Source organism: Buteo buteo, chromosome 2 (genome assembly GCF_964188355.1).
Source record: "Buteo buteo chromosome 2, bButBut1.hap1.1, whole genome shotgun sequence".
NCBI lineage: Eukaryota > Metazoa > Chordata > Aves > Accipitriformes > Accipitridae > Buteo > Buteo buteo.
This window is the reverse complement of record NC_134172.1, coordinates 68,928,627-68,955,618: the sequence shown is the minus strand read 5'-3', so window position 1 is coordinate 68,955,618 and position 26,992 is coordinate 68,928,627. Positions and strand designations below refer to the sequence as shown.

Here is a 26,992-nt window from a genome sequence, read left to right as displayed (position 1 = left end):
TCCTCCAGGCTGCTGGGGGAAGCATCTTTCTGCATGCAAAGCAGAAACAACAGTCCCATCACCATAGCCAGTATCCCACCGCACGGGGCTGGGAGGTGGGGAAGAGCCCTGGCAGGTTTGCCCCAGGGCCAGCTGCAGAACAGAGACACCAACGGCACAAGGTGCACAGTGAAGGAGAGGGGCCCCGTGAGCTGAAATATTGGGGAGAAGTCTGTGCTTTAACCCACCTGTCCATAGGGATGAGTGTGAGCCATCTCTCCATGGCTGGATTTTGTGGCCACAGCTGGTGGTGGAGGAACTAATCTCTGGGTGGGTCAGTGCCTCTCCCCCCTCCTTGCCAGGTCTCCATTTCATAACTCCTCATCCCCAGATTTACTGCCAGTAGCTCTGGTTAGCCCCAGTGGGACCAAACCCAGCGGCACAGAAGGCAAGAGAAGGGGTTTTTTTCCTTTCCAGCGCCGCATGGGTGAAGAGCAGAGGGTGGTTCATGGATGAACCCGAGTAGCAGACTTACCGTGGGAGTACGGGGCAGCATCCTCTCGCAAAGACACAGCACAGAGATGAGCGATGGACTTGCAGTCACATCAGCACCTGCAAATCCCAGGCTGGGGGACAGCTCACAGCTCTCAATCTTCCTACATAAGAGGGACCATTCACATGCAGTTCCCAAGCCAGAACCCCAAAAATGGCCATGCCCTGACTCTGCCACCCGGCCCTGTGTGGAGGTGCCCTGGGAGGATACCCAGATGGCCATCGTCTCCTCTCACTGCTCAGCACCTCAGCTCCCACCCCAAGAGACACTCAAACAAGGGACCTACCAGTTAGCTAAATGTTTCAGAACCCAGAGAAGCCTCTGGTTTATTTTCCCATTTAGCTCAGGTGGTTTGCCTGCCTCCAGCAAAGCCTAGTGTTAATTTGATTCCCTATAACTGATTCATGGCAGATCTGGCGTCCTGATGCCTGGAACAGCTGTGATTCCTGTGCTGCCATTTGCTCTGCCCCAGGGACACCGCACAGCCCCTGAGCGTGGCTGGAAAGAAAAGGCCAGGGCTGGAGCAGGGGACAAGCAGCTGGGCCAGGCACACACAGGGCCAGGCACACACAGGAACATCTTTGTATTTGCAATTCAGAGACGATGTGTCTCATCTCCCCAATTAATCCTTCCAGAGAAAAGCCTGGATAGAAGCAGCTGGAAAAATCTCTGCACATAAACAAGACTCGGTAAAATCTGCAGTTTTGAGGTGGAAGAAGAAATATGTCCCCAACACAGTGCTTTCACCGCAAGAGAAAACAAATATTTTCATTTTGTTATATTCTTTCCTCACCGGGAACCTGCTGTGCTCTCAGGCATGGTGCAGCTGGGAGCATTTTCACAGGGTAATTCACAGCTCCCTCGGCTGGGAAATCGCTTGTGGCCCCAAAGCCGGAGCCGCTTCTGGCCAGTGGAGTCTGGCGGCTGGGACCAGCCTGTGGAGCATCGCTAGCAGGGTAAGAAAAATGCATCTTGGTGCAATCAAACACTGCATTGAAGTAAGTCAGTGCCTGGCTGGGAAGCTCAGTCAGCATCTCAGCACCCAGAGCTTCAGAGGCAGAACAGGAAAGGACATCTTGAGTTTTACTAATAAATGCACTTTTCCCCAGTTGAAGTGCTGGGCCAATTTGTTTCCTACCGGGTTATTTTTAGCATCGAAACGAGCCATTTGCTGTAAACTCTCTGCCTGGGAAGCGAAGCCCCGGGGTGGCAGACAGGGCTGCCGCAGCTCCCGCGCCACGAGGTCACCGCCCCGGCTGCCGACATGGCCAAATCTCACCCGGAGCGTGTCTCAGCTCGCCGGTGGGACGGGAGCCACCACCATTCCTCCCTCAAGCACACCCAGGCAGGCACGCAAACGCGCTGCCGGAGCTGGCAGCCGGCACCGGGCAGCAGTTGCCTCCTGCCCTGGCCAGCCGGCGGTGCCCTGCAGTGGGACCCATGGGAAGCAGGGTGCCACGGGACCGACCGTGCGGGCAGACGCCTTTGGCACTGAAGCCATCCGCAGGGCTCCCACCAGGGACTGTGGCTCTCACCGGGTGCCACGTGGGTTATGATGTGCCACACAGTGTGTCAGAGCCCATCGCTTGCCCAGGGGTGTCCCACAGGAACCCTACAGCAGCTCAGGACCTTTCCCGTCCCTCCAGTGCAGTGCCGCCATGGCAGGGGCTGCCTTGCAGGACAGGGGTGAAGGTGTCACCGGGGCACCCTCTGAAAGAGCCTCGCATATTTGCAATTCATTCCCAGACCCTTTTGCCCCCCCATCCTTGACCTTCCTGGCAACCCCGTGGGCTGTGATGCAGGAAAGTCATTTATAGCATCGTGACGCTGCCGTGGTGGGAGCAGAGGCACGCTCAGGATCAGGCCCTGCTCTCCGTTTGGCCAAGGGTTTGACGTGACCATGTTTGTACGGTGAGTCTGGAGTCGTGGCCGTGGCAGGTCATCTCCAGATTAACTTTTCCAGGGAGTGGGACCTTTCTCCAGACACATTCCCAGAGCCTCTCTCCTTCATCACTGGGCTTCAGCGGCTCTTCACAGGGACCAGTCCACCCCAGCACCGGCAGCAGTACCGTAGAGCCTCCCACCCCCGAGCCCCAATCCAAACTGGTTGCCAGTTCTGATTTAACAGGTTCTCACCAAATATTTCCACAAATTATTAAGCAGGGGCATTATTATTTTATCTTATTATTTTATTATTAAAGCCAAGGTCCTCAAACCAAAGAAATGAACCAACTAAAGCGGCTGAGATCAAGAACTTGCTAAAGCAGAGCAGCACCTTCCCCGTTTGGTTGCGGTCCAGGCACTTTATGGCAGGTACTTTGTGCCTGGCCGATGTTCAACTGACAGCTTTCCAAGCGTATAAAAAACTTATTAGGCTGAAAATAGAGTTTGTGACCATAAACTGTCAAGAGCACTGTCAGCATTTCCAGCCCAGGTATGCTTCGTGTACAACCACCAGCAGATCAGCCTGCCCGGGGGAGCAGGGCTGGGGAGGACAGGGCTGTGCAGGACCCGTTTTGGGTAGGAAGGGTAATTAGGGAAGGCTCACTAATGGGCTGTGGAGTCACAGCTGAGGTTTAGCATGGGTAGTGCTAGGCAAGGTGGTTGAAGACAGTCATACGTGGGTGGAGCTGTGTCCACCTGCCCTGGGGTTTGAAACCTGCAAAGCCACATCCATGGTGGCCACACGGAGGCAATCTGCATTTGCAACCAGCTTATATCCAACGCTTCATTAATTCTCTTGCTGAGCTTCCAGGTTACAACACAGAGCAAAGCGCCTGCAGCCGTCCGAGCTACAAGAGTCAAGGGAGGGAGGCAGCAGGGAAATCCTAGAGCTGAGAGAAAGCTGTGAGGCTTCTGAGCCCGCAGTAACCCTGACCGTGGCCCGTAGGACAGAAGATATTTTACAGGAAGGTTTACGGAATCATGGGGGAGAAGCAAACGCTGCTATGTCCAGCCTGGATCCGGTCAGGGACCCTTTGCGTGCAGAAGAGGGCATCGCTGTGGCCCCTTGCATGGAGAGGAGGGATTGCTCCCTGTGCCCGGCTCACGGTGCCGCCTGGCCTGGGACAGCCGAGCAGTGCTTGGAGTCCCACTCTCATCTGGGCAGCTGCAGCTGGTTGTTATTCATATCTCGGTATCCAATCCTTTTCAGAAATTAACTAATCCGTTGCTTTAAAAATATCCCATCACTTTGTGAGGCTATAATCTTGGTATTAAATGGCATTAAAGCCAGAATAGCTGATGCTTTTACTAAGGCAAAAGAAAACATCTATTTGGTGTTTAAAATAACCAAAAGAAGCAGAGCACGCCAGGATTGTCCCCAAGTGCCCGGAGAGCTGGAGCACCTCGTGGTCGAAACCCGGGGAGGGGGCTGACGCCTGCCAGAGCCCGTCCTCAGCCCTGGCTGCCGCCCGTGGGTAGGTGGGCAGCGTGGCCCGAGGTGCGACGGCAGCCACTGCCGTATGTCCTGCTAATGTTGACCCCTTTGCTTGGGGACCAGGAGCTGTCTGCGCAGACCGAGGCAGCATCAATGCCCAAAGCAGCTTGAGCAAAGCTGGAGGGGTCCTCCCACCTCTCCCCACGTACGTCAGGCAATGGGACCGACTCAAACAGACCCACACCGCGGGTCCCTGTTTAGCATCTTTCATCTGAGATGGTTAAGCAGCTTTGCTTATTTCAATCCATTAAAATTAGAAAAGCTTTTTAATAAATTCCCTGCCAGCCTGGAATTAGTAGATGCAGGCCAATTAAACACATTAATTAGTCACTGGTTTAAACACAGATGAGGTTTGACTTTGTTTACCAACCTCAGAAGGAAGCAGCTTCTCAAAGTTCACCTCCAAAGGACTGAACAAACAAGGTATGTCCGTTCCCGGTCACAAGCACCTTCCAGCAGAAACACATCACTTCGACTGCTATTTTATTTTCAGAGCTCTTGCTTTCTCTCTGCCTCCCCATGCAATAAAAATGAGACATTTAATCTCATAACGCAACTTCTCACTGGAAATCAATGATAAAGTACATTATCTTGCCTGGCCTGATCCTGCGGCTCCAGCCTGACCTTTCTCAAGCGCAGCGAAGTCGGGGGAAAGACAAAGGTTGAACTGAGGGAGCTTCCCAGTGGGAAAGCGTGAAACTTTCCTCCTCCTCAGGAGGGACTGCCCTGCACAACAGCGATGTGACACAGTTCAGTCTCGCTCATGCCCCCGCGCTCACTGCATGCAGGAAAAAGAAACGCGTGAGCAGTAAGACCACAGAGCAGGCTGATTTCAGCACCATCTTAATTATGAAGCCTACGACCCGATTCAGAACACAGGGCTGTGTGCGTTACTGCTGCACAGTCCTGGTTTCATCACCGCTGGATTTGTTACTGGGGTGTTTCTTACTAGGAGGTGGATCCTGCTAGCCTCGTTCCTTCGGAGCAGCATTTATTCCACAGGAGCCTGTGACCTGCATGAGGTCAAAGCAAATCCAAAGATCCCATCCACAGACCCCCTCCCGACGTAGGTAGCACTTTGAGACAGTCATGCTCTACCATCTCTGCCCAAGCGCTGCTGGCTGCCATCGCAGACATGTTTGGAAACAAACTGTGGAGGATTTATTAGTCCACGACCATCTAAGATCGATGCTGCTGCTAAAGGAAACTATGCAAGTAGCTTGTGCCTATCTCCACCCATGGCTGGAGAGCATCTCCCAGGGTTTTGCATGCTTGAACCTGCACTGGCATGTTGGCCCAACGTCTGCACAGAGCAGCTGGCTTTGGATAACAAGCTACAGCATCAGCTTAATGCTCTGGATATTAGCTGGGGAGTCCAGAATTTAATCTGCAAGGCACTGGAGGCCCCAAACCCCACCTAAAAAGATGTGTAACAGGCACATGGTGATGTGATCACTGTAAGATCCCCTTCCTTTGTAATGGAACCAACAGGAGCTCAATTAGCAGCATTGCATCCTGTCTTCAAGGTGGGATGTCATTGCTGCCCAGTGGAAAAAATTACCAGCAGCTGGATGGCAGCAGGTGAAGCGTATCTTCTCTAGCAGGCGGCCCCCACATTGCTCTGGGTCTAGAGGTTTGACAGCATCCCAGGGCCGCAAATGACACCATGGAGAACATAACCCAGACACATTCCTCCAGCAGAAGCTTTGCTGTGTGATTTAGGAGGCTGCAAGTGCTACGATGTTGAACAGCAATCCACCGACAGGTTGTGCTGCTGGTGATGGATGCTGGAGCCTGTATTTTTTCTTCAATAACAACTTGTGCTAATGGTGCTGGCACGGAGGCTCGGCAAGGAGGAGGGAAGTGGCAAGTGTCCAGGGTGAAAAAGAGTTCACTATTACAGTGGGAAAGGGCACCGTGCTCCTCGTGCTGGCCATGGAAACGCAGAGGAGAGGGCTGGAAGGGGCTCCAGGAGGGCATCGAGTCATCCCCTGCTCCAGGAGAGCATCAGCGGTACCCAGAGCACTTTCAGCAGACATCCAGACATCTGCCTATCTTAATTTTAAACTCCTCCAGTGACGGGGCTGCCACAATCTCCCCAAGCAATCTGTTCCGGTGTTTCACTGTCTTCATGGTTAAAAAGTTTTTCTTACGTCCAATTCAAACCTCCTTTGCTGCAATTAAAGCCCTAAGCATCTTGTCCTCTCCAGAGGGAGAAGTGAGATGGATGAAGAGGGATGTATGCCTGCTCGTTGGTTTGTTTTCCTTGTTTGCTTTATTCCCAGTCGAAGGAAGGAGAGTTTATTGAAGGAGAGACCATCTCGTGCAACACACAACGCAGGGAAAGTGTCTTTCTATTTTTAAAAGTGAAACATAAGGGTTACATAAAAGCTCGGGAAACCAGTAACGAGAAACAGGGTCTTCTCTTTGTGGGCTCTGCCTCCTACCACGGCTGATTTCCCCACACGCCAGAGCTGACCCGGGCTCCGCTCGCTGCCCCCCACGCCAGCACAGGGCTGCTGGGCCCCGCGTCCCCCCGGTCCCTGCGGCATCTGATGAACACGCCGGAGAAAGCGGCAGAAACCCCGAACCTGGTTATTTTGTCCCTTTCTGCTCTCGTACAACCGCACCGGACGCAGCAGGCCGGACCATCCGCTCCGGCGGCCGGCTGGAAAAAGCGAGCGAGAACGCAGATAACGCGCCCCTCGCCGCCGGGGGTGCGAAGCGGCACCTCCCCGCCCAGAGCCGGACGGAGGCGACCGGGGGGCAGCACCGGGGGAGGCGGGGGGGCTGCGGTCCGCGCAGCCCGAAGGTCGCTGCTCTCGGGCAGGGCGGGCAGCGGCGCTGCCGGCCCGGGGAACCCCTCCGGCCCGGGAGCGGGCAGCCGGGGAAGGCGGGGGGGGACCGCCGTGAGCGCCGCCGGGCGCGGGGCGGGGGGGGAGCCGGCGGCGGCGGCCGGGGCGCGGAGCGGGCGGGGGGCGGAGCGGGGCGGGGCGCGGCGGGGGCGGCGGGGGGCGGCGGGCGCGGGGCCATGCGGAGCCCGGGCTGAGGCGCGGCGGCCGCCCCTCGCCATGAAGCGGCAGAACCTGCGCACGGCCGCGCTCATCCTCTGCATCTTCTCGTACCTGCTGGTGGGCGCCGCCGTCTTCGATGCGCTGGAGTCGGAGGCGGAGAGCGGCCGCAAGCGGCTGCTGGAGCAGAAGCGGGGGGAGCTGCGGAGGAAGTACCGCTTCTCCGCCGAAGACTACCGGGAGCTGGAGCGGCTGGTGCTGCAGGCCGAGCCGCACCGCGCCGGGCGGCAGTGGAAGTTCGCCGGTTCCTTCTACTTCGCCATCACGGTCATCACCACCATCGGTGAGTGCCGGCCCCCCGGCCCCCTCTCCGGCCCCACGTCCCCGCACCCCCGGATCCCTCCACCCCCACGCAGGACAGCCCCGGGCTGGGGGGGGGTGGGGGTTGCCTGCATAGGGGAGGCAGGTCTCACCCTTGCGAGACCCGGACATCTCTTCAGGCCACGCCCCGAGCTGACCCTGTGGGATCCCCGGCGCCCCGCGGTGGGAGAGGTAAGCCGCGGGCAGGTTCTGGGGGACGCCGGGGGTGCTGCTATGGCTGGGGGCCACGAAGCGTGAGGGGCTCGTCGTCCCAGGGAGGCGGCAGCAGGCGGAGGGCAGGCGGCTGCAGAAGTTGGCGGCGGTGTCGGGGGGCAGAGGTGGGAGCCGCCTCCGTCCCCGGCGCAGCGTCGTGGCCAGCGAGCCAGGCTGAAGAGCTGGGCGAGAACTGTTGGCTCCTGTGCAGCTCAAAACTCGGGATGTTGGGCGGTACGAGACCTGCTTCGGGGAGCCCAGAGAGCCGCCAGACACTGAACCTCGCTCTGCCTGCACGGGAGCCTGCGGAGAGACGGGTGTCAGTTAGCTCGGAGGAGAGTGAGTGAATCGCATTAAACCCCCGTGTAGACACGCTTACCCCTACTAGAGCCCGATGGCTTGGTTTGCCCACTTCGATTTTGCAAGAGAATGAAACTAAACTGGACGAGGATTGCCTTCATTCTAGGTGAGATTAGCCACATGGGAGTTGAGCATTGTTTAATTAAGCCACTTCTATTAATCCATGCACCCTGAGCATCCCAGGGGGGTAGACAGGCATGGGATCCTGTGCTCATGCTGGGATTTCACTCAGCAGATGTGTTTTGGAGGCAGGAACCCCAAGGCCGAATCCTGCCCTTCCACATCCAGCAGCCACCTCCTTCTCTGTAGGACGGGGCTCAGCCGTACCGAGGGGCTTGGGATGGGTGAAATACATCTGGTAGCTGAAAGCATCATCCCGCAGGACAAGGGCTCGTGGGATCAACCGCGCTGCATTACCGGGGGACAAGAGGTGGCGGAGGGGCAGGTACCCGGCAGCCCTGCCTGGGGGGGCTCCGTGTGCCCCCATGAGATGTGGTGTGGGGTTTGTGCAGCTGGCAACGCACGTGGCCAGCAAACAGCGACGGGTTCAGGGCATGGTTAGTGTCAGGCCCCAGCAGGAGGGTAGGATGAATGGCTTCAGTGAAAGTCTCCATCATCTCGTGACAGGTTATAGCTTCATTTACATTATTTTTCTGTTGACTGTGACAAACAATTGCTACACTTACCACACACCCCGTGCGATAAATAATTTCAGCCCAGGTGCCATATTTCTAAAACGCTGGCATGTCAGATCTCTTTATATTGGGCTGTGCTCCAAATCTCAGTTTTAATGTTAATGTAGCTGTGTTTACTCTTTCTAATTCCCTTTGTCATTTTGAAAGCATCAGTCAAATGCTCTTTCAGCAGTCTCTCAGGGTGCAACAACTGTTTTTCCACTTGCTGCTCTTCTGGATCATTATATTTACCTCCTCGTTGCTGTCATTGTCATTATCTTGTAGCCTAGGACCTGATAATTACAGTCGGTTATTAAGCTTGGATCTGAGTGGGGGTTTTTTTGCCACTGCAGTCTCATGTCTGCTCTGTATTCTGTGAAATGTGGCATGCAGGCATTAAGTTTATCATTTTTGGTTGCGTGGGTTTATGAACAGACAGAGCAATTAGAAACCGGTCCCTTCCTGCCTGCTTGCGGTTTGGAGCACAGCACGGTCAAGGATAACGCTGTCCTCAGCCTCCCAGCCCTGTCCCATTGCAGGAATTTCCTGGAGTGGGAGGTGTGCTCAGGAGCCTGGGACAACATGGTTGTCATCCTCTGGTCTTCCCATCACTGTGTGCTAACAGCTTCCCTAAGCGTCCTGGAAATCCACTGGCAGCACAGGCAGAGGTGAAGCCAAGTCACAGCTTTGAACAAGACTGAGAAATAAAAAGGGTGTGTGTGTGTGTGTGTTCCCCCATATCTTCATGCAAAAGTCGTGTGGTTACCTGGAAAAAGTGAAAATATAGATAGCTGTTTGCAAAAGGCCACACAGCAGTGCGGGAAGGCGCTGGGGCTGTTCTGTGGGTGCCTTCAGAAAGGAAGTTTCCAGCCCTGGTAGTTTCTCATAGAAACTCAAGAGAACGGCTTGGATGCCTTTGGATGCTGCTACTCCCCATGCCGCGTCACTCCCTTGCACTGAGTTAGTTACTCATCCGTTGAGGTCAGAGGCCACTGATATCTGTTAAGCTTATATAATTGAGATGGGTGCAGAATCACTGAAGTCCGGAAGATTGCGGTGAATACCTCATTACGACTCATGATATAATTGTGTGCATCCTTGAGTCACAGCTCTGAAACTTGGAGCAAGGTGGGGAAATTAAATCTCAGAAGGTGCTCAAGGAGAACCTTGTCCTCCTTGAGCTCCTTGTCCCTGGGACAAGGGCTGACAGGGCTGCAGTGGCATAAATACTTCCCTGCATTTAAAACAGCACAACTCCTCCTCCCCAATGATCCAGCAGTGCTTTAGGTCTGAGTCTTAGTGACACCGGAGTAAACCTGAAGCTGCTCTGCAGAAGCCCTCCCAGACTTAGCTGCCTCTGCAGGGACTGACCCTATAGCGCGGGGGCCCTATAGCTCCTATCCGACAGGCCACGCAGCAAATGATCGTATAGCCGAGAGTCAAAGATGCACGTGACGCTGGAGGGCTCAGGGGACAGGAGGGGGGGCAGGAGCGGGTGCCAGCGGGAGGTGACGGTGGCCCTGCGAGGGCAGTTGTGGACAGGACTGGCTGGGTGCGTACCTTCCCGCGGGGTGACCTGGCGCTGTTGGTCTCAGCGTCCTGCGGAGCCTCCATCCTCCCTCGCTGTGGGGATTCAGGTTACCCTGCAGACCTGGTGCTGGCACGGCATCATTGCCTCTAAATTGCTCATGAGCTGCAGAAGGCTTGTAGACCCCAGTCCAGCTCTAGGGCTCCTCTTGACCTCCATGACCATAGCTCAGGGGCTATCAGGAGCGTACCTTCTCTCTCTAGAGGCCAAAGGAGGTTCTGCCCGCTTGATACTGCGATGTGCCGTCATCCCAAAGGATGTGGTATCCCATGGCCCTGTTAGCATTGCCTGCAGATCTGTTACTAATTCATTTTCCATTTTCCCCTCATTCTCCTACTGCTCCTCTTGGTCCGAGGGCAGCCTTGCTGGAAACCCCAGTGAGGGCTTGACACCTGCCTTTCCTCTTTCCTTCGCAGGCTACGGGCACGCTGCCCCGGGCACGGATGCCGGCAAAGTTTTCTGCATGTTCTACGCCATCCTGGGCATCCCCCTGACGCTGGTCATGTTCCAGAGCCTGGGGGAGCGCATGAACACCGTTGTGCGGCTACTGCTCAAGAAAATCAAGAAGTGTCTGGGCATGAGGACAACCAATGTCTCCATGGAGAACATGGTCCTAGTCGGCTTTCTGTCCTGCATGGGGACCCTGTGCATCGGCGCAGCAGCCTTCTCTTATTTCGAGGGCTGGACTTTCTTTCATGCCTATTACTACTGCTTCATAACTTTGACCACTATTGGCTTTGGAGACTTTGTCGCTCTGCAGAAGAACGAGGCTTTGCAAAAGAAGCCCCCGTATGTGGCTTTCAGCTTCATGTACATCCTGGTGGGCCTGACCGTCATCGGCGCCTTCCTCAACCTGGTGGTGCTGCGGTTCCTGACGATGAACTCTGAGGACGAGCGGCGGGATGCTGAAGAGCGAGCCTCGCTGAGGAGAGCCCGGAACAACATCCACCTCAAGCCGAAAGAGGACAGCCGGGGCAGCAATGCCATTTTTCTCCCCGTGGAGGACAGGACGAGCCAGATGAACCTCATCCCGCTGATCCAGGAGGATGCGGAGAGGCAGCGGCGCCAGTCGGCCAACTCGGCAGCTGCAGTCCCCTCCTTCTGCACATGCTTGTGCTACAGACCTCAGCTGTGCGGCAGCCCGGTGCCCTCCCACCCCGAGACCCTAAGCTGCCACACCAACCCCGTGTATTACAACTCCATTTCCTACAAAATCGACGAGGTCTCCCTGAGCACGCGGGGTCAGACCGGCTCTTCCCCAGGGAGCACTTTATCATCCAACAGCCCTCGCTGCCGGCAACACCCCCGGCTGCGGAGGAAATCCATCTAGGAGCGCGTGCCGAGCTGTACTCGTTGCTCGAGTCTTACTACAATGATAAATTAAGAACAGAGATGTCAGGTCCTTCTTATTGCTCTCATTTCTTCTGTTCCTCTCCCCTTTCAGCTGGCAGCCAGCCCCACGCAGGATACAGCAGGAGCCTTTAAGCCCTGTTGAGAAATAATCATTCCTTTTTGCAGGCCCTGAATGACATTGTTAGTTTTTCTTTGCTTTTTCCTCCCAAGTAGGTTCAAGCATTTGGGTCTGGCAAGAGGGACTCCCGATGTGTCGTCCAGCAAGCTGTAGGTTTGCTTTCCCACCTCCCTGCTCCCCAAACGGAGGCATCGCTGCCCTCCCACGCTGCCTAACCTTGGCTGTGGCCGCTGCCAGCACATGCCTCTCGCTACATGGGCTGGATTGCACTTGCTGAGATCATATCAAAAGCAAAGCCCATGTTAGTGAGCCCTGCAGGGTGGGTGAACTTTTAAGTCATCCCCTGACCCCAGGTGCAGGTAAGTCGGTGCCACGCAGCAGGTTTGCAGTTGGTGGGTGGGCAGGGAGAGGTGGGCAGGAGGGGATGGGCTGCAGTCCTGCCACTCAGCACATGGGGACAGCTTCATGGCACTGCATCTCCCATGACCAGCCCTCCAGGTCTAAGCTCAGGCTTGTGGCTGACTTTCAGAAGCTGGAGGTCCATATACTCACCCCCTTACCCACCAGCACACCTTACCTCGCTACTGGTAAATCCTCCAGACTGAGCTGGCTGGTGGGATGCTGTGTCCCATTTGCAGGGGAAGCTGAACTCCTCCAGCCCAGCCATAGCCCTCCTCTGTGATAAGCCCGGACTGTGCTAAGGACACAGCCCCAGGGAAAGCCTCCCTGAACCATATAGAGCCACCCGCAAAGGGTTTGGCCCTGAAGAGATCATTAGCTAAAATTCCTTCACCACCTTTCCTCCAGCTGGCAGCCCCGCAAGCATGCCCGTTCCTTGCCTCCTCCCAGTCCCCACGAGCCCATGGTTTGCGCTCTTTGCTGCTGGGGTCATCAGAGACAGGGTGATCCCATCTCAGTGTGTGTCCCCACGCGGGATGCAGTACCCACACAGCCCCACTTGGAAGGCTGTTTCCAGCTGGTGCCCCGTCATGTGGCTGGCATCCATCCTGCCTGTCTGCAAGAAAGCAGGACTGGGCTCTGACAGCGGCAGCAGCTCTGTTTCACTTTTTTCCCCAATAAATGGACATTTCCACTCTTAGTTCTACCTAAAATACCCTCTTGAGGGGGTTTTGCTGGAGGAAAATCCCCTTTTCCTGGTGGGGAAGGCGTGTAGAGTGCCAGTGTTGGGAAGGCCTCAGGGCAGGCTTTGCTCTCTCCTCTTTTTGTTCTGGGCAGTTTAATAAAAGGTGAATCCAGCTGGTGGTGGTTGGTTATTTGTCACGAGGGGGAGAAGAGGGATGTGTCTGAGCCCCAAACCCCAGCCCTGCCCGGCTGCAGGGGTATGCCAGGGCTGGCTCCCCTGCCACGGGGGTGTGGGCAATGATTATACCCAGGGATATCCCTGTGGATGTTTGCTGGGATGTTTGGGCATCGGAGGGACGAGAAGGGAAGAGTGGCTGTGGCAGAGCTGGGAAGCATCTGGGTCTCGTTGCCCATCATGGGATGGTGTCTTTGCTCCCTCCATGGGGATGCCCTGGGCGCCTCCACCCTCCCTGGCCAGTGACCTTCACGTTTCCAACCTTTCCTGGTGCGTGGGCTTTCCTGGAGGCAGCTTTGGGCTTTGATGTCACCCCAAATCTTTGGAGGCTTGTTACAACTGGGTCTTTCTTGTTCCAGTCTCTAAAATGGCAGGGATTTGGGCTTCAAGACACAAGCAGGCAAGTACAGGGATGGGCAGGCGCTCTAATTGCCAGGACCGGCAGGGCAGTTCTGCAGTGGGGCTGCTGCGCTGCTTGGGTAGGTGAGGGGGGTTCCTCGCCTGGTACCTTTATTTGGGGGATGCTCTCTGGCACAGCTGCCTGCTCCCTGCCAGGTTCTCCACCCCACTGGAGGCAGAGGTAGGACTTTACACCCGCTCTCAGCATGAAACATGGCCACAGTAGATCCATCCTGCCTGCCCCTGGGCAGCAGGACTCTCACACAAGATGCTTGTCCCTTCCTGGCCTCAGCCTGTCCCCTCATCCCATGTGCAGGCAGGGAAGGGACAGCGATGGAGCCAGGAGCACAGCCCTGGGCTGCGCAGCTCGGGGCATGCAGGCAGGGAGGATGGTGCAGGCGCTGGTGGGCTGGCATGAGGGTCTGGTTTGTGAGACCTTCGCCTGGAGGCTCCCCAGGGCCCTTCAGGGTGTGTGGCATCTAGCAGGCAGGAGGGCAGGTGGGTGGAGAGCCTCCCACCACCAAAATGCCCTGGCTGCTGTTCCCCCCTGTCCCTGGTGCTCAGCAGCTGCATCACTTTGCACCAGTGGCCCCAAATCTGGACCAACTGTGTGAGCCTTGGTTTAAATAGAAAGGGGCAGGGGGGGAGAAAGTAAGCTGTAAGCGTATAAAACAGGCTTAAAAATGAGGCTTTCATTGGTTTCTCAGCTCCTCAGCGGTGTCATTTCATGCTGATCCCACCATCTCAGCCCCTTTGTTGCCGTGTCCCACCTCCCACCGCCCTCACCAAGGCTGTCAGCCCAAGGCTTGGGTGCGCTGTGGTGTCCTTGCCATCAGAGCTGTGCAGCAGACGGACATCTCTTGCCCTTTCCGTGTTGAACCTGGGCCACCCTCCAAGTGGCCAGGATGAAACTGGCACCTCTCACCCTCCATCCACCCTCGTGGGAGGAAGCAGCTCTTCAATTCCTCACATGTCGGAGCCCGCCTGGCATCACCCCAGTGAAACGCACCTCTTCTGGAGCTGGAAGTGGGAGAGCAACCACAATCCGGAGGCTGAGCCAGCCTTGCGCTCTCCCTCTGGATTCAGTGCAGCGCTGCCAGCGCTTGGTCGCTCCGTGCTCGTGCCGCAGAGCCTGCTATGCAACGATGCAAAAGCAAAGCCCGGCAGAGGCACTGGGACTGGTGGCGTGGCATCTGCAGAGCCTGTCTCCGGCGGAGGATGGAGCTGGTAATGAGCTGACGGCACAGAAAGCAGGGCACCTGCTTGGGTTTACTGCTGCTTTTGTGCAGTCCAAGCTGCTAGGCAGCGCTGCTGGGGAGCTTAGTTGCCTAGTGACTGTCTGAGCCCCATCCTGCTTTTGGAAGCTGGTGATGGTCTGAGGGTGGGAGGTGCTGTTCATCCCCAGGTGCCATGCTGGGCTGGGCTGCCCCAACCTACCAGACACTCGCACTGCTGGAGAAATCCTCCTCCTTCTCCCTCCACCACTGCTCCCCCAGGGGCTGTAGCTGAGGTGCGTGGGTGGCTGGGTGGGGAGCTGTCCTGCCCCTCGGTCCTGCCCTGATGACCTGCAGAGGGATTTGGAGGCATGAGAAAATCCTTTAAGAAACTCTTAGTGAACTGGGACTTTGCAATCCCTTGTAATTCCTATGGGAAAAGGGCCTGCAGCAGCTCCCTGGGGAATGCTGCGAGTTCTTGCCACCTCCTCCTGCAGAACCCCGCAGCAGCGGTCACACCAGAGCCCCCAAACGCTCCCCACCTGAGGGCTCGCAGCTTGAGGCCATCCAGGACCCAGCAGTAGCTGCACACCCAGTAACACCCATGGGTCTCCTTCCCCAAGGGTCCCCAGGCTCACCCTGCATCTACAATGACTCTCGGTATTCCCAACAGCCTGGGCCAGGGGCACTTTTTTCTGCCAGCAGCATCTTCACCTCCAGGGTTTCAAAATCAACTTTGAATGGCCAGTGTTGACCATGAAGGGTTTTGGGAAGAAAATAGCAGAAGCAGAAGCCTTCTGATTGGGGTAGTGAGCAGAGTATAAGCTAGGAGAAAGCTTAGCTCTGTGCCTGGAGATGCCCATGGCCAAATTACATCTGGAAATGGCACAGGGAAATGCAGGTTTGAAGCTGGGGTTGATTCAGAGAGGACCCTTCCAGGGAGAGCAGTGGGAAGGAGCCTGGGACAGTGCTGGGACACACCAGCCTGAGCTGCTGTCATTCCCTATAGGCACAAGGAGAAGGGATGGACCAGCTGAAATCTCAGGTTGAAGATAATGGTGGTGGCAACAGAGACAGCAGAGACACTCCACAAAAAACCTCCAACACACCATAGGAAAAAAAAAAAGGTTTTATTATCACCATTATCAACATTTTCATTAGCTTAACACTGAATTGTAAATCACTCAATCATTACATATTGTCTGAATAAAACCTACAGACAGGAAAAAAGTATAGCAGAATCCTCTCCTGACTACAGACGAGCAGCCGGCATCCCACCGGCGCTGCCGGGACAGCGTCCCACCTTCCACCCAAGGCAGCCCACGCACCTCGCAAGCAACTCGCCACAGTGGCAAGCAGGCTGCCTGGCTCCAGTGCCTGTGTTCCCTCTGGCTCCGCGGAGATTACATCTCACCGGATGATGTTAAAAACCTCCAAAAAAGTTTTGGAGAGGGTTACAGAGGCAAAAAAGAGCAGATCAGCTGCCCCCACTCCTACGGAAAGGCAAGAGGAGAGGAAGCAAACATGTAGCGCCCCTGCAAAGCCATCGGTTTTCGTGGAGTAATTAATGAAGTAAAAAGGTTTAACCCCATGAAAGCAGATTTCCCTACCGTGGCCAGGCCCCTGGGCAGTGGGGGTACAAGGCAGAGCGCCGGCACGCTGGCGCGGGGGGGGTGAGAGCGTGGATGTGCTGGGGGTGGTAGCTCCATCCCCGAGCAGAGGCCAGCTCTGCAGCACCGCCCCGGGGCTCCCCGCAGGCAGCGTGGGATGGGTGCTTCAGTGCAAAGAGATGCTGCGGGCAGCCTCAGTCCCCTCGGGTTGGAATAAGGCCTCGTATTGAGAGGGAAGGGAGAACCCATGTAAGGAGCAACGGGCACAGGGGAAAGCAAAGGGAACCTGGAGGAAAGCTCGCTAGGAGCTCCCCTTCTCCCTGGCCAGCACAGAGGCAGCTCCTTCCCCGTCCCTGCCTTCTTCTGGCCATCTGTAGGGCACATCACACCTGCGTGGGTTGCAGAGCCCCTGCAGAAGACCCCCAGCTCCTACCGAGTACGGGAAAGGAAGGACCCTGTGGTCTGAATTCAGGACTGCCACAGAACGCGGGTGGGACACTGGCATCCCAGGTGGGTGGCAGGCCATGGCAGTGCTGTGTGAGGGGGTCTCGGGTGAGGCACTGCATCCCCAGGATGCCCTTTCCACCTGGCGCAGGGAGCAGCCTGCAGCTCGCAGGAGGAAGGCAAGCCCAGCACGGTGAGGCTGGGGGAACGTGCCTTGGATTCACTCTCCAAACCTCATTCTTCCTTGCTCCAAACAAAGCCAAAACCAGCTCCAGGTCGAGGAGATGGAATCACCAAAAGCAGAGACCAGTGAGCAACACTGGGTAAGGAGCAACAGCTCCAAAGAAAAAACTGCTGCAGGATTTAAATTTCCAGGCTGGTGTTTAGGGGGATCTGGAGCGCCAGGGGGCAGCTATCCCAATCTGTGGCACCCAAGCAACTACAAAATCCTAACTCCTGGAAAGCTTGTGGGCATGGCTTCAGCAGGTGTGCCTCAATTCTTTCCTCGGGTTGCTTCTGCCTCAATGCCCACTCAGTGAGCAGAGCTCACTGCTGCACACGAGCTGCGTTTGCCCACATGGCCTCTCTGCAAGACAAAGCCCTTTCCTTCCCACGCATAGGGGCCTCAAGCCCACAAGGTGCCCAGCATGCAGTGTAAATGCAAAGGCTGTCTACTGACGTGGCAGAGCGGGGTTTAACAATATAGCTTTGGTTGCCATTTTAGCTACTGGAAAGTCATGAAGGGAAATCGTTAGGTCGTAGCCTCTGTTTGCTGGTGCTCTGTAAAGGGCTGGTGCTGGCTCCTTCTCAGTTTCAGCTGCTAAAGTGCAAAGAACCAAATGCTACAAGAAACTCTCCCCGGTTCCTCTCCTCCACCAGGATGAGAGCAGCTACCACAGGGAAGGGAGGGCAGAAGGGTGTCTACACGAGAAGAGCTTGAGGTTCCCCAGGAACGAGTCTGATGCTGCTGTCATGGGTGAGCAGCTGGGGCTAGGGATGGATGCGCGGCTGCTTGATCACTGGGACGTTGGTCACTGAGCACAGCGGAATCTGGCAGTGTGAGTTTAAGACTCGTTAGCCACATTTTGATAATACCTAAGCACTTGCAAACTCCCTGGGGAACTACCACGTTCACAGATGCACGCTGGAAAGCCAGGCAGACTGTCAGATACATGCAGGGCGCAGCAGGAGCACAGCTCTGGGGCTCTGCCATGCCAGTTTTCACGAGTGTCCCACAGACTTGACTGCTGGTTCTTGCACGGGCAAAGGGCTCATACAAGAGAATGAGACATTGTTTGCACAACCAGTCAGCCCCTTTGGAGGATTTCACCTCCCTAAGGGAACCTGGCATTTTCCAAAGCGCTACTGTGTGCTGTGTGCCTGTATACATTCATACAGATGCACACATATGGACATCCACAAACATACACACCTTGGCAGGTGTGCACTGGGGTAAACACGGAAAGGCTTTCACTGATCATCCTCTTTTCTAAATGTTTGGCTTAAATTTGGTAGCTGCAATTTCATTTTAGATGCTCGCTCCAGGTCTCAGTATGCCCTGGACTTCTCTACTGACGGCACTTTGCATTTACTCTTTTCCTTCTCAAAGCATTTCACAAAAGAAACATGAATTATTTCATCATTCATCAGGGCTCCCAGTATCACTGGGCCAGTGACCTGCTGCCTGCATGGCCAGCAGACTGGCAATCTTGAGAACAATGTGAAGATTTTTTCTATGGAAATGCTGCAAGAAATCCACAGGCAATGAACTGGGATGCTGTTTTGAAGCTATTTTATTTTATGCACTGCATCAATGATAGAGCTGACTTAAAATCCAATATCCTGATCCTGCCACTTTGGAAAAATCTTTAGATGAGCCCAGCATTAGCCAACTTCCGAAGAATGGCACAAACCAGCCTGTTCCTGTTTTATGTGTTAGTCCCCCGTGATCCTCTGCAAAGGTGCAATCTCTCTGCCTTGGGTGGAATTTTCTAACAAAATTCACAAATACTACCTATGAAATGGACAAAATAACCCACAAAGTCTTTAAAGAAGAACAGCTCAATCTGCTGCTCTGAAAAAAACCCTCCCTTTAGCTTGCCCCTGGTATCTCAAGGAAAATAGGCAGCTGTCAGGCAGAACTCATGTGGCCCCAGAGCGCAAAGGCTTTTTTGCTTTATCAGGGCTACAGTGGCAGTGGGAACCATTCTCATTGAGTTACAAATACTAGATAGCCTAAGAAAAACAGGGAGATTGAAACAGTCATGAAGTTTATATTGAAACTATTTTTTACCTCTGTAGTATGAAGTCACCTACAGCTGTTTCATTATTCACCTAGGAGATTTCATGTTGATGGGCACATATACTCACAGAGAAGTCTATAGGATGAATATATCTCACAAGGCAACAGCCCAGTCTTTGTTTTTTACAATCAAAGTTAATATGGATCTTTTTCAAAAGTGATGTCATTGAGATTGAAGACAATTATAAATTGTATCAACAATATGTACTACAGCCTGCAAGTCACAATCTGTGCACACCAAATGGAATATATTATTGCTTGTTAGCCTATTAGACTTTCTTTATAAAAAGATTTTTATACAGAGTACAGGATTATGACAAAACTAGCTAAGTAGTTCTCATCTTGAAAATACAACATCAATTCTTTCAACAAAGGCTTGAATAGCAGCTGAGAGTTAATGAATGATAACAAATATTTACTAATAATTTTATGGCCAGTTTGAACAGAATTTCTTATAGGACTCTTTTCTGGTGTTTATTTACATATGCCTCTTTTCTTTTGGAAAAATGTTGATAAAATATAACAAGCAACATAGAAATCAAAAGAATGAGTAAACTTTATACCAAGAACATTAAACATTTTTGAAAACACTAAATTATGTTCTCTGTTAAAAAACATACATCATTTTGTCTTTAAAGAAAAATATTTTTCCTGTTTTAAAATATTACCAACAGCATGTAATAAACTAACTTAAAATGAGTTTCATAAAAAAGTTGTCTTGCTGTCTAAACATTACTAAACATGCTTAGGTTGAGATTCTGTTAACTGCCTCAACATCTTAAAAATAGCTCCTTTACAGGAACCTGTGATATTCATACTCCAGAAGACCTGCAAATTTAGAACAGTACATTGATAAAGGATCCGGTAGCTAGAAACAATAAATATATATTTTCATTCAAAGCAAGTAATTCTGCAATGTCCTTGTCCATGGCCAAGAAAGTGGGGATGTACTTGGCTAAACAATAAAGTCATCCGGCCCTTACCCTGCCTGTGGACACAAACGCCTGCGGGCAGTGCAAAAGGGATGCTCCAGCCTGCCTACACAGCTTCAGCTGCAGGATGAGGACCCATGGACTGAATTGTAGAGTGAGGACCTTGCGTTGGCTCTGTGGCGTCCCAGCTGTGTTGGGACAAAGGGAAAGCAACACCAGGAGACTGGGAAAATACCACATTTTTTTGCCTGAACAAACCAGGACTAACCATGGTCACGGCTGCTTTTTGCTCAGACCACAAAGAGGACAAAGCCACATGCGAGGCTGCTCTCCCTGTGTGCAGGGCATTCCCACTGGGGAGAGATCATTCTGCTCTCAGGGATACTCTCAGCATCAGGATTTCTTTGTTTTCCATGGTAATAGTAATGCAGGTAATATTTAGGGACTGGCTCTCCTTTCTTTTTTTTGGCAAGCAATCCTTCCATTACTATTAAAATGTAGTATTTCATGCACAAGGAACAGGGAATCAACCCTGAGCTGGGCAGGTATTTGTCTCTCCTCAGTCTCAAATAATATGATGCCTTTTTTTTTTTTTTTTTTTTAAAGTCTCCTGCTCTTCCTCTCTCTCCCCCTCCCTGACTACAACTAACAGCTAGACTCAGACACAGGAAAAACTCAGTCAGGACTTGCAAACAGGACCAAAGTTTAGTTTTCAGCTGCTTGTCACTCTAGCAAACTGCTACTTTTTACACAACCACACTGGTAATCCCAACTGTCATATCACATCACCTTAGACAGAAACTGGCAAGTCAAATTTGGGGGAAAAAAAAAAAGGATTAGGCTTTAGAAAAATAAGCTATTCCAAGCCTGAGACTTGCCTTGGATGCTATACTGGGAGTCTTTAAATTGATGGATAACTAGAAGACTTCTTTTTTAACTATAATACACCATGGTCAGTGCAGGAATCACAGGCATGAGTGAAGCAACAATTTAGCCTGTAGGGTACTGTGCAACTCTCCTGGTCTCACTCAGCACCCCGTGGGCACTCTCAAAAGGGCTCCTGTGAGTCTGCTTTACAAAGGAAGACCATCTGCACTTGCCAGTTTGTGTGACTCTGCTGTGCGTGGCAGCCAGGCAGGGGTTGCAATGTTTGCATACTGGGGAGAAAAGGGACTTGAAAGTGAGTAGAAACAAAAGCGAGAACCACTGGACTACAACCAACCACGTAAAAAATGCAGAAGAAAACACGATGGAGCAGACTATTAAAATTGCCTCCAAATTTCAGAATCTGAGACGTTAACAAAAATAACACAAGTAAAACTGTAAGTTGTTTTTTTTTTACCCTGACAGTGACCGTTTAGCATGATTAAAAACATACGGAAGATAGTCCTCAGTGTTAAGTAGTCCTGTTGTAACTGAACTGATCATCATTGAGCTTGCAGAGCTTTTGGAGGGGTAGGATAGAGACACGTCACATTTGTCAGGCATACAGGAAGTGAGCTTTTCAACAGACAGTCATTAAACAAAGTTTTCTGGGGGGAGAACTTTTGGCATATATAGTCTCCTACTCCCCATTAAAGACTGCAGAAATGTTGCATTCATCTTACTGGACACAGGAAAACATGATTAACTAGCTATTACTGGTAGATAATGTCCAAACTAAGTACCAATATAAAGTTTTCGGCATAACTTAAGACAGAAGCCCTGTTACTCAGCTGCCAGGTCTGGCATGTACCTGGAGCTCCCCATGGTCCTTTTAAAGACATAGTTATTAAAAGATCCAGTGCTACAAACCACTAAATCTACCTAATCTATTCTAGTTCATACACATATTGTACAATATTGCCTAGTACTCACTACATACCAAGAGGAAAAGATGCTGACTTGAATTACAGTAAATGTGCTTTTTTTAAAAAATAAAATTAAGAGAGCGCGCCACAACATAGTTTGACCAGCATGCAACAAACTTTCTTCAGCTAATATATAGAAATTGTCTAATACAATTAGAAAAAATAATTAGTGAGAGGCCAGAGACGTATTTGATCAAGGAAATTAAGAGATTTATCTGAAATGTTGAGGCTTTTGCCACTGAAGACTCAAAAAACTATTCATTCTATGTCCCTTATCCTCCTTCCCTCTCCTTTATATTATATAATTTTTTACAGAGATTATTGTAAGGCCTATTATTTTTGCATCTATCCTGTAATTTATCTCAAAATCATTTAAAATGCCATAGACAAGCTAGGACCAAAAGCAACCGCCTTTACCATCCACTCAACACTCATGCTTTTATTCTAACAAAGCTGAGGTCCACATGCAGAAATAAATGTTCAGTATGCCTCTATGACAGGCCAAGAATCTGCTCATTCCTAAACGTGACATGGGACCTTCACTTTCAAATCACAACGTGAAACATCTCCAAAAGCTTATTCTGAGACAGCAGTCATCAAATCCTCATTAGGAACTAAGACAAAACCTAGCCAAAACGGGTCTATGAACAGAAAATCTCTGGAGATTCTCTGTGATTTTCAACAGTAAGTTTTTAATTGTCTGAAGCATCTAGCGCACTTACTCCAGCACACGACTCTGCTGATAACAGCTGCTGTAGCTCAGTAGGTCAGAGAATGTGCTTTACTGGCTTAATCTACAAGACTCGGTTACAGTTAGTGTTGCACTTCAATTAACAAAATATACATGCTGCGACCACTGCGTCTTCAGATTCCTCACCCACTACCTCTCCGTACTTTGGGGACTGCACCTTCTCTTGCAGGACACTTGACAACGTTTGTGTACTACCGAGACTGCCTAAAGCACCTTCCTCTCCACAAGGAAGGTTACATGCTCTCCAGCACCTTCTTGTCAGGTGACAAAGTGAGGTTTCTTTCTTCTGCAACCCCAGAAACCTCAATCTCCTCTCCTGTGGCAGAATAAAACAGTCCTGTTTCAGGTCAGTCCATAGCACAACAGGAAGGGCAGCATCTCCAGCAGATATGTACCAGTACAAAGGAGATGGAAGAAAAGCAGGAGATAGAAGACACCATGACTGAAGGATGCACAGCAACAATTAAGGGAGTCAGTAAATTGCAGAACATTGTATCTGACAATACAAAACATTATCTCAAGCTGCAAGTCTGATGTTCAGCTCCCTCTTCTACTGTTTTTTTTTCTGAGCAAAATTGCAGTTAATTAGCCTGCTAAACTTGAACTCTGTTCAAACTGTCTGGTCTAAGTAGGTGCTACTTATTCTCCCACCAAGTATGCTTCATCAGCAGTGTTAGACAAGTAATGCAGTAAAGACACTTGCTGGTAATTTGGCACAGTTTGAAAACACAGCAATGACAGTGTTACAGTTAACATGACTCAGTGATAGGGAACTGATTCTAAAGAGAGAGTTGCAGGTTTCTTTCTTTTTCTTCCTTTCAAGAAGAAAAGACCTTATAAAAAAACCCTAATGCTTCCTCTTAAACCTTCTGCTTCTACTCTTTTTAGGTCAGATATTGGCTTCTGAATTTTTCAGGTACTTTCTTGTGAAAGAATCCGTATTAGAAATCACAGTTAAGAAAAATACCTTCCTTACTCCCCCCAAATTCTTTCAAATGCTGCAACTTTCCAGGGTTAATACTGATCTGAAACAAGGGTCCAAGAATGACAGCGAGAGAAGTGAAACAAGAGGTGTATGTCTAATTTGACAACTAGGACTCATGCCCCACGGCACCTCCTCCTCGGACGGAGAGGGCACAGCGCCCTCCCCCTCGTCTTCTGTCTAAGGTCACTGGTTTATCCTCCTCTTCCAGCTCCACAAGAACTGATTGAACATGCATTGCGCTTGAGGTCAGAGTTCCAGCAAACAAAACCTTGACAGCATGTTTAAAAAACAAAAGCAGTTCCCCCTTCCTTACTCTCTAAGACCTGTCACAGCAGGGTCCCACTGTGCTCTCCAGGGAAAGCTGTGAGGACTGACGCAGGAGTGGGCCTGTAGTGGGATCTACCATTGAGGAGGTTGGGAAGAGCTTGTACCAGCCGATTGCTAAAGTTGACAAATCCAGTTCTTCCAGGAGGACCCTCGCGACTCCCATGAAGTGCTTGCGCTCCATGCGTCCATAGTTTCCCCAGACTATCACCTTAGGAACAAGAGGGGGGAGCACAGTTAATCCTCCAACTTGCACACTTGCTTGGGAAGCACAAGTCTTATCAATCCTTCTTTCTATTCATCCAACTTCCTGGGGCTTTACTACAGTCTGAGAAGAGCAGAAAAGTTTACACTACCAACAGGTGACGTGAAACTCTGGCTGATGATTTTACAATTTTTTTAAGCACAGTTTTATAAATCTTAATGCTATCAGACTTTTTTTCCCCCTCCATGGAAAACAGGTGGATGCGCACGTGGATGAGACACCATCCTGCTGCTCTACCTGCTGGGCAGGAACAGCACATACACAAAGTATCCCTGGAGCTGCAGCTCCAACTCCTGCAGGTAAAACCTGGTCCTGGCACAGTAACGGGCCTTGGACACAACAAAAAGTGGCCCAGGGGAAAAGGGCAGGAAGGGCTCCTGATCTGGAAAAACAAACCAACAAAAAAAAGGTGGGCAATAGCTTGGGGTAAAAGCCAACAGTTTGAGGAAAAGAGCATGTCGTAACTTCTGCACTTGGAGCTCATGACACAGGGCAGATGGAGATGAGGCACAGCTACTCACCTGGAGAAAGGGCAGGAGCCAAGCGCTGGCAAGCAGGACTGGTGATGCAAGGGGCACACATGGAGGGGCATGCAGGGGAAGCAGAACAGACTGCCGAGAAAGGCTTGCAGGCACAGAGGAGGGTCTAATGAAAGGGAGCTGGCAGACAAGCAGGGAAAGCTGAATTGCACTTACGACACGATGGAGACCAGTGGGTGGAACAACAGATGTAGTGAGGGTCATGGGCTTAAGCATGCTGGAGGTCTGCACGTGACCAAGTGGCCCTATGTGGCTCAAGACAAAGGTGACGACTGACTCCAGAGTGAGTCCATGTTCTGAAGAGGAGAGGATGAGTACGATGGGTTATGATGGTGACTAGTGATCTCTGGCTAATCCTGACAGCTTCTTTCCCTAGGCTCCAAATAACCAGAACATTACAACTTCCTGTAAAATGAGGTAGGCGAGACAATGGATGCCAATTAAAAGACAAAAAATAACACTCCAGGTCAGCACGAGATGGAGCAAGCCACTGCAGAAAGGTGGTTTGGTGGCATGGCCACTGGTAGAGAGCCAAGCTCCTCATTTTATTCTCTTGGAATAAGCGTCTTTCCTGGCAGCAAGGCAGCAGGTAAGGAAACCCATGCAAGGCAAGAGCAGACCAAGCCAGGTCCCACCCCATTTCAGTCAAAAATGTGCAGTCTCATTACAACAGTGGAAAATGCTTCTAATCAAGGTAAATGAGGAAGAGTTCACTAGTGAGAAGGATCCAGCAGGTTAAGCTGGCAATTCATATGTCAGTGGAAGTAAGCAATAGAAACTTACAGATTAATTACATCAGTATTACCAGTGGATTTTAGCTAGGCTTTATTAGATGGAAATGATTTAGGTATGAATTAACAGTACAAATCATTCTGCTCTGGAAATATAGGTGCGGAAATGAAAATATGAGTATGATAGAAAATGTATACCAGTAAAAGAAAAGAGGTAGAAAAAGGTAGGATATGTGATTGGGTGATGGCCAAAGCAGAGTGCTCTGAATACCTATAAACACAGAAGACAACCTATGCTGCAAGATTGTTTAGCATCTATAGGTACTACCTATCTCCTAACTGGGCAGGAAAAAAAAAATTAAAAAAATAAAAATCAACCTTTTCCTGGTAGGCACTCATGTTACCTGGCAGGGTAATCAGTTTGAGTATGAAAAAAAGGGTTTCCTTTCCATTTGTCACGTTCAGATCAAGTGCATTTGGTTCAGTTGAAAACATTGGCTTTTTCTCATCTATGTTAATTATCCACATTGCTTGCCAGACTTAATATCTTCCAACAGATGTGGAAGAGAGAGATGGGCAGACCTGAGACTTGCTCATCTTACCTGTAATACTTTGCCCTGGGGGCTCTCAGCAAACAGTAACACCTGATTGTACAAAGGGTCTAATGATTTGCGAGCCACTTTTGTCTTCTTTTTCGCAATGCACACGCCATTCTCTAGCAGGTAAGCTTTGATGTAAGCAGCTGGAAAAAATAAATATTGTCAAATATGAAAAAATCTTCATGCTCACTTTAGAAAAGACAGAGTGCCATGTCTCAGTTACTTCTAAAGAAGGCATTTACAGCAGTGAAAAGATTTGCTCAACCAGCCTTATTTTCAATACTGCATACAGACTGCTTGTTCCTGCAGAAGCCAAGCAGAATTAAATTTTTTCGTATTCACAAGCATCACAGGAGGCTGGGGCTCAGTGAATTGCTTTAGGAGGTCAAAGCATACTACCTGGCAGTGTTTTGGAGCCGGGTTTTGGTGTCAGTCCTCGAGCCTGAATGATATCCACTTCTAGCTGCCCATTTCGCTCTTGCAAGCCAATTTCCACATCCCCTAAACCAAAATGTCAAAATAGACAGAAGGCTTCCAAAACAATACATCTACAGGCTACTAAAATGTTAAAAAAGAAAACAATCTTCGTGTCACACCTGATACAAGCTCTAACAAACTGTAGGCCCTGAGTGCCTGATCTCCTCCAGCATTACTCTGGAGTAAGCAGCTCTACAGTGATTCCAGCCCATATTTTCAAAAGCAATCTCTACTATCAGCCCTCTAACATGGCTTTGGTGACTCAGTCTCATACTCTTCAGTGGCAGCTAGCCTCTCATCTCTCCCAAAATGAAGCACCTAGAATCGCAGGCTGCTTTGGAAAATGCAATTATGGTGGACCATAAGAAAATCTTTACAGAGTCTGGTGGGTCTTAGAGAGCAAGAAAAACATGAAGATGCACAGCATGCATTTTCAGGATTTTAGCTATGTTTCACTTAGTCTATGCCTTTCAGATCCAACAGAGGAAAGCATAAAGCTGGTGCTCTCCTACTAATGCCATATTTGCAGCAATCAGCAAAACCTTTCAGCCAAGCTTACTTGATTTCACAGAGAAACTAAGCTGGAGAGCGGTAGATCAGCAGA

General features: G+C 51.3%; 2 protein-coding genes across 2 annotated transcripts in view; one reads left to right on the top strand and one right to left on the bottom strand.

Moving 5' to 3' along the window:
* Positions 1-7,016: 7,016 nt before the first annotated feature.
* KCNK15 (potassium two pore domain channel subfamily K member 15) lies at positions 7,017-12,898 on the top strand. The gene is made up of 2 exons (XM_075022557.1): positions 7,017-7,325; positions 10,594-12,898. The coding sequence occupies exons 1-2, from the start codon at positions 7,043-7,045 to the stop codon at positions 11,505-11,507; spliced, it is 1,197 nt and encodes a 398-aa protein (XP_074878658.1). The 5' UTR covers positions 7,017-7,042; the 3' UTR covers positions 11,508-12,898.
* Positions 12,899-15,720: 2,822 nt separating this feature from the next.
* RIMS4 (regulating synaptic membrane exocytosis 4) overlaps positions 15,721-26,992 on the bottom strand; it is a 61,455-nt gene continuing 50,183 nt past the window's right edge. The window contains exons 4-6 of the mRNA XM_075018421.1: positions 26,311-26,412; positions 25,915-26,054; positions 15,721-23,988 (exon numbers count right to left, since the gene is read on the bottom strand). Of these exons, the coding sequence (XP_074874522.1) occupies positions 23,770-23,988; positions 25,915-26,054; positions 26,311-26,412 (461 nt within the window). The 3' untranslated portion in view covers positions 15,721-23,769. The remainder of the gene's footprint in view (positions 23,989-25,914; positions 26,055-26,310; positions 26,413-26,992) is intronic.

Excerpts from the sequence above, each read along its gene's own strand:
- KCNK15 (XM_075022557.1), top strand. The coding sequence starts at position 7,043 with ATGAAGCGGCAGAACCTGCGCACGGCCGCGCTCATCCTCTGCATCTTC. Across the intron at positions 7,326-10,593 it reads CACGGTCATCACCACCATCG|GCTACGGGCACGCTGCCCCG; the intron begins GTGAGTGCCGGC and ends TTTCCTTCGCAG.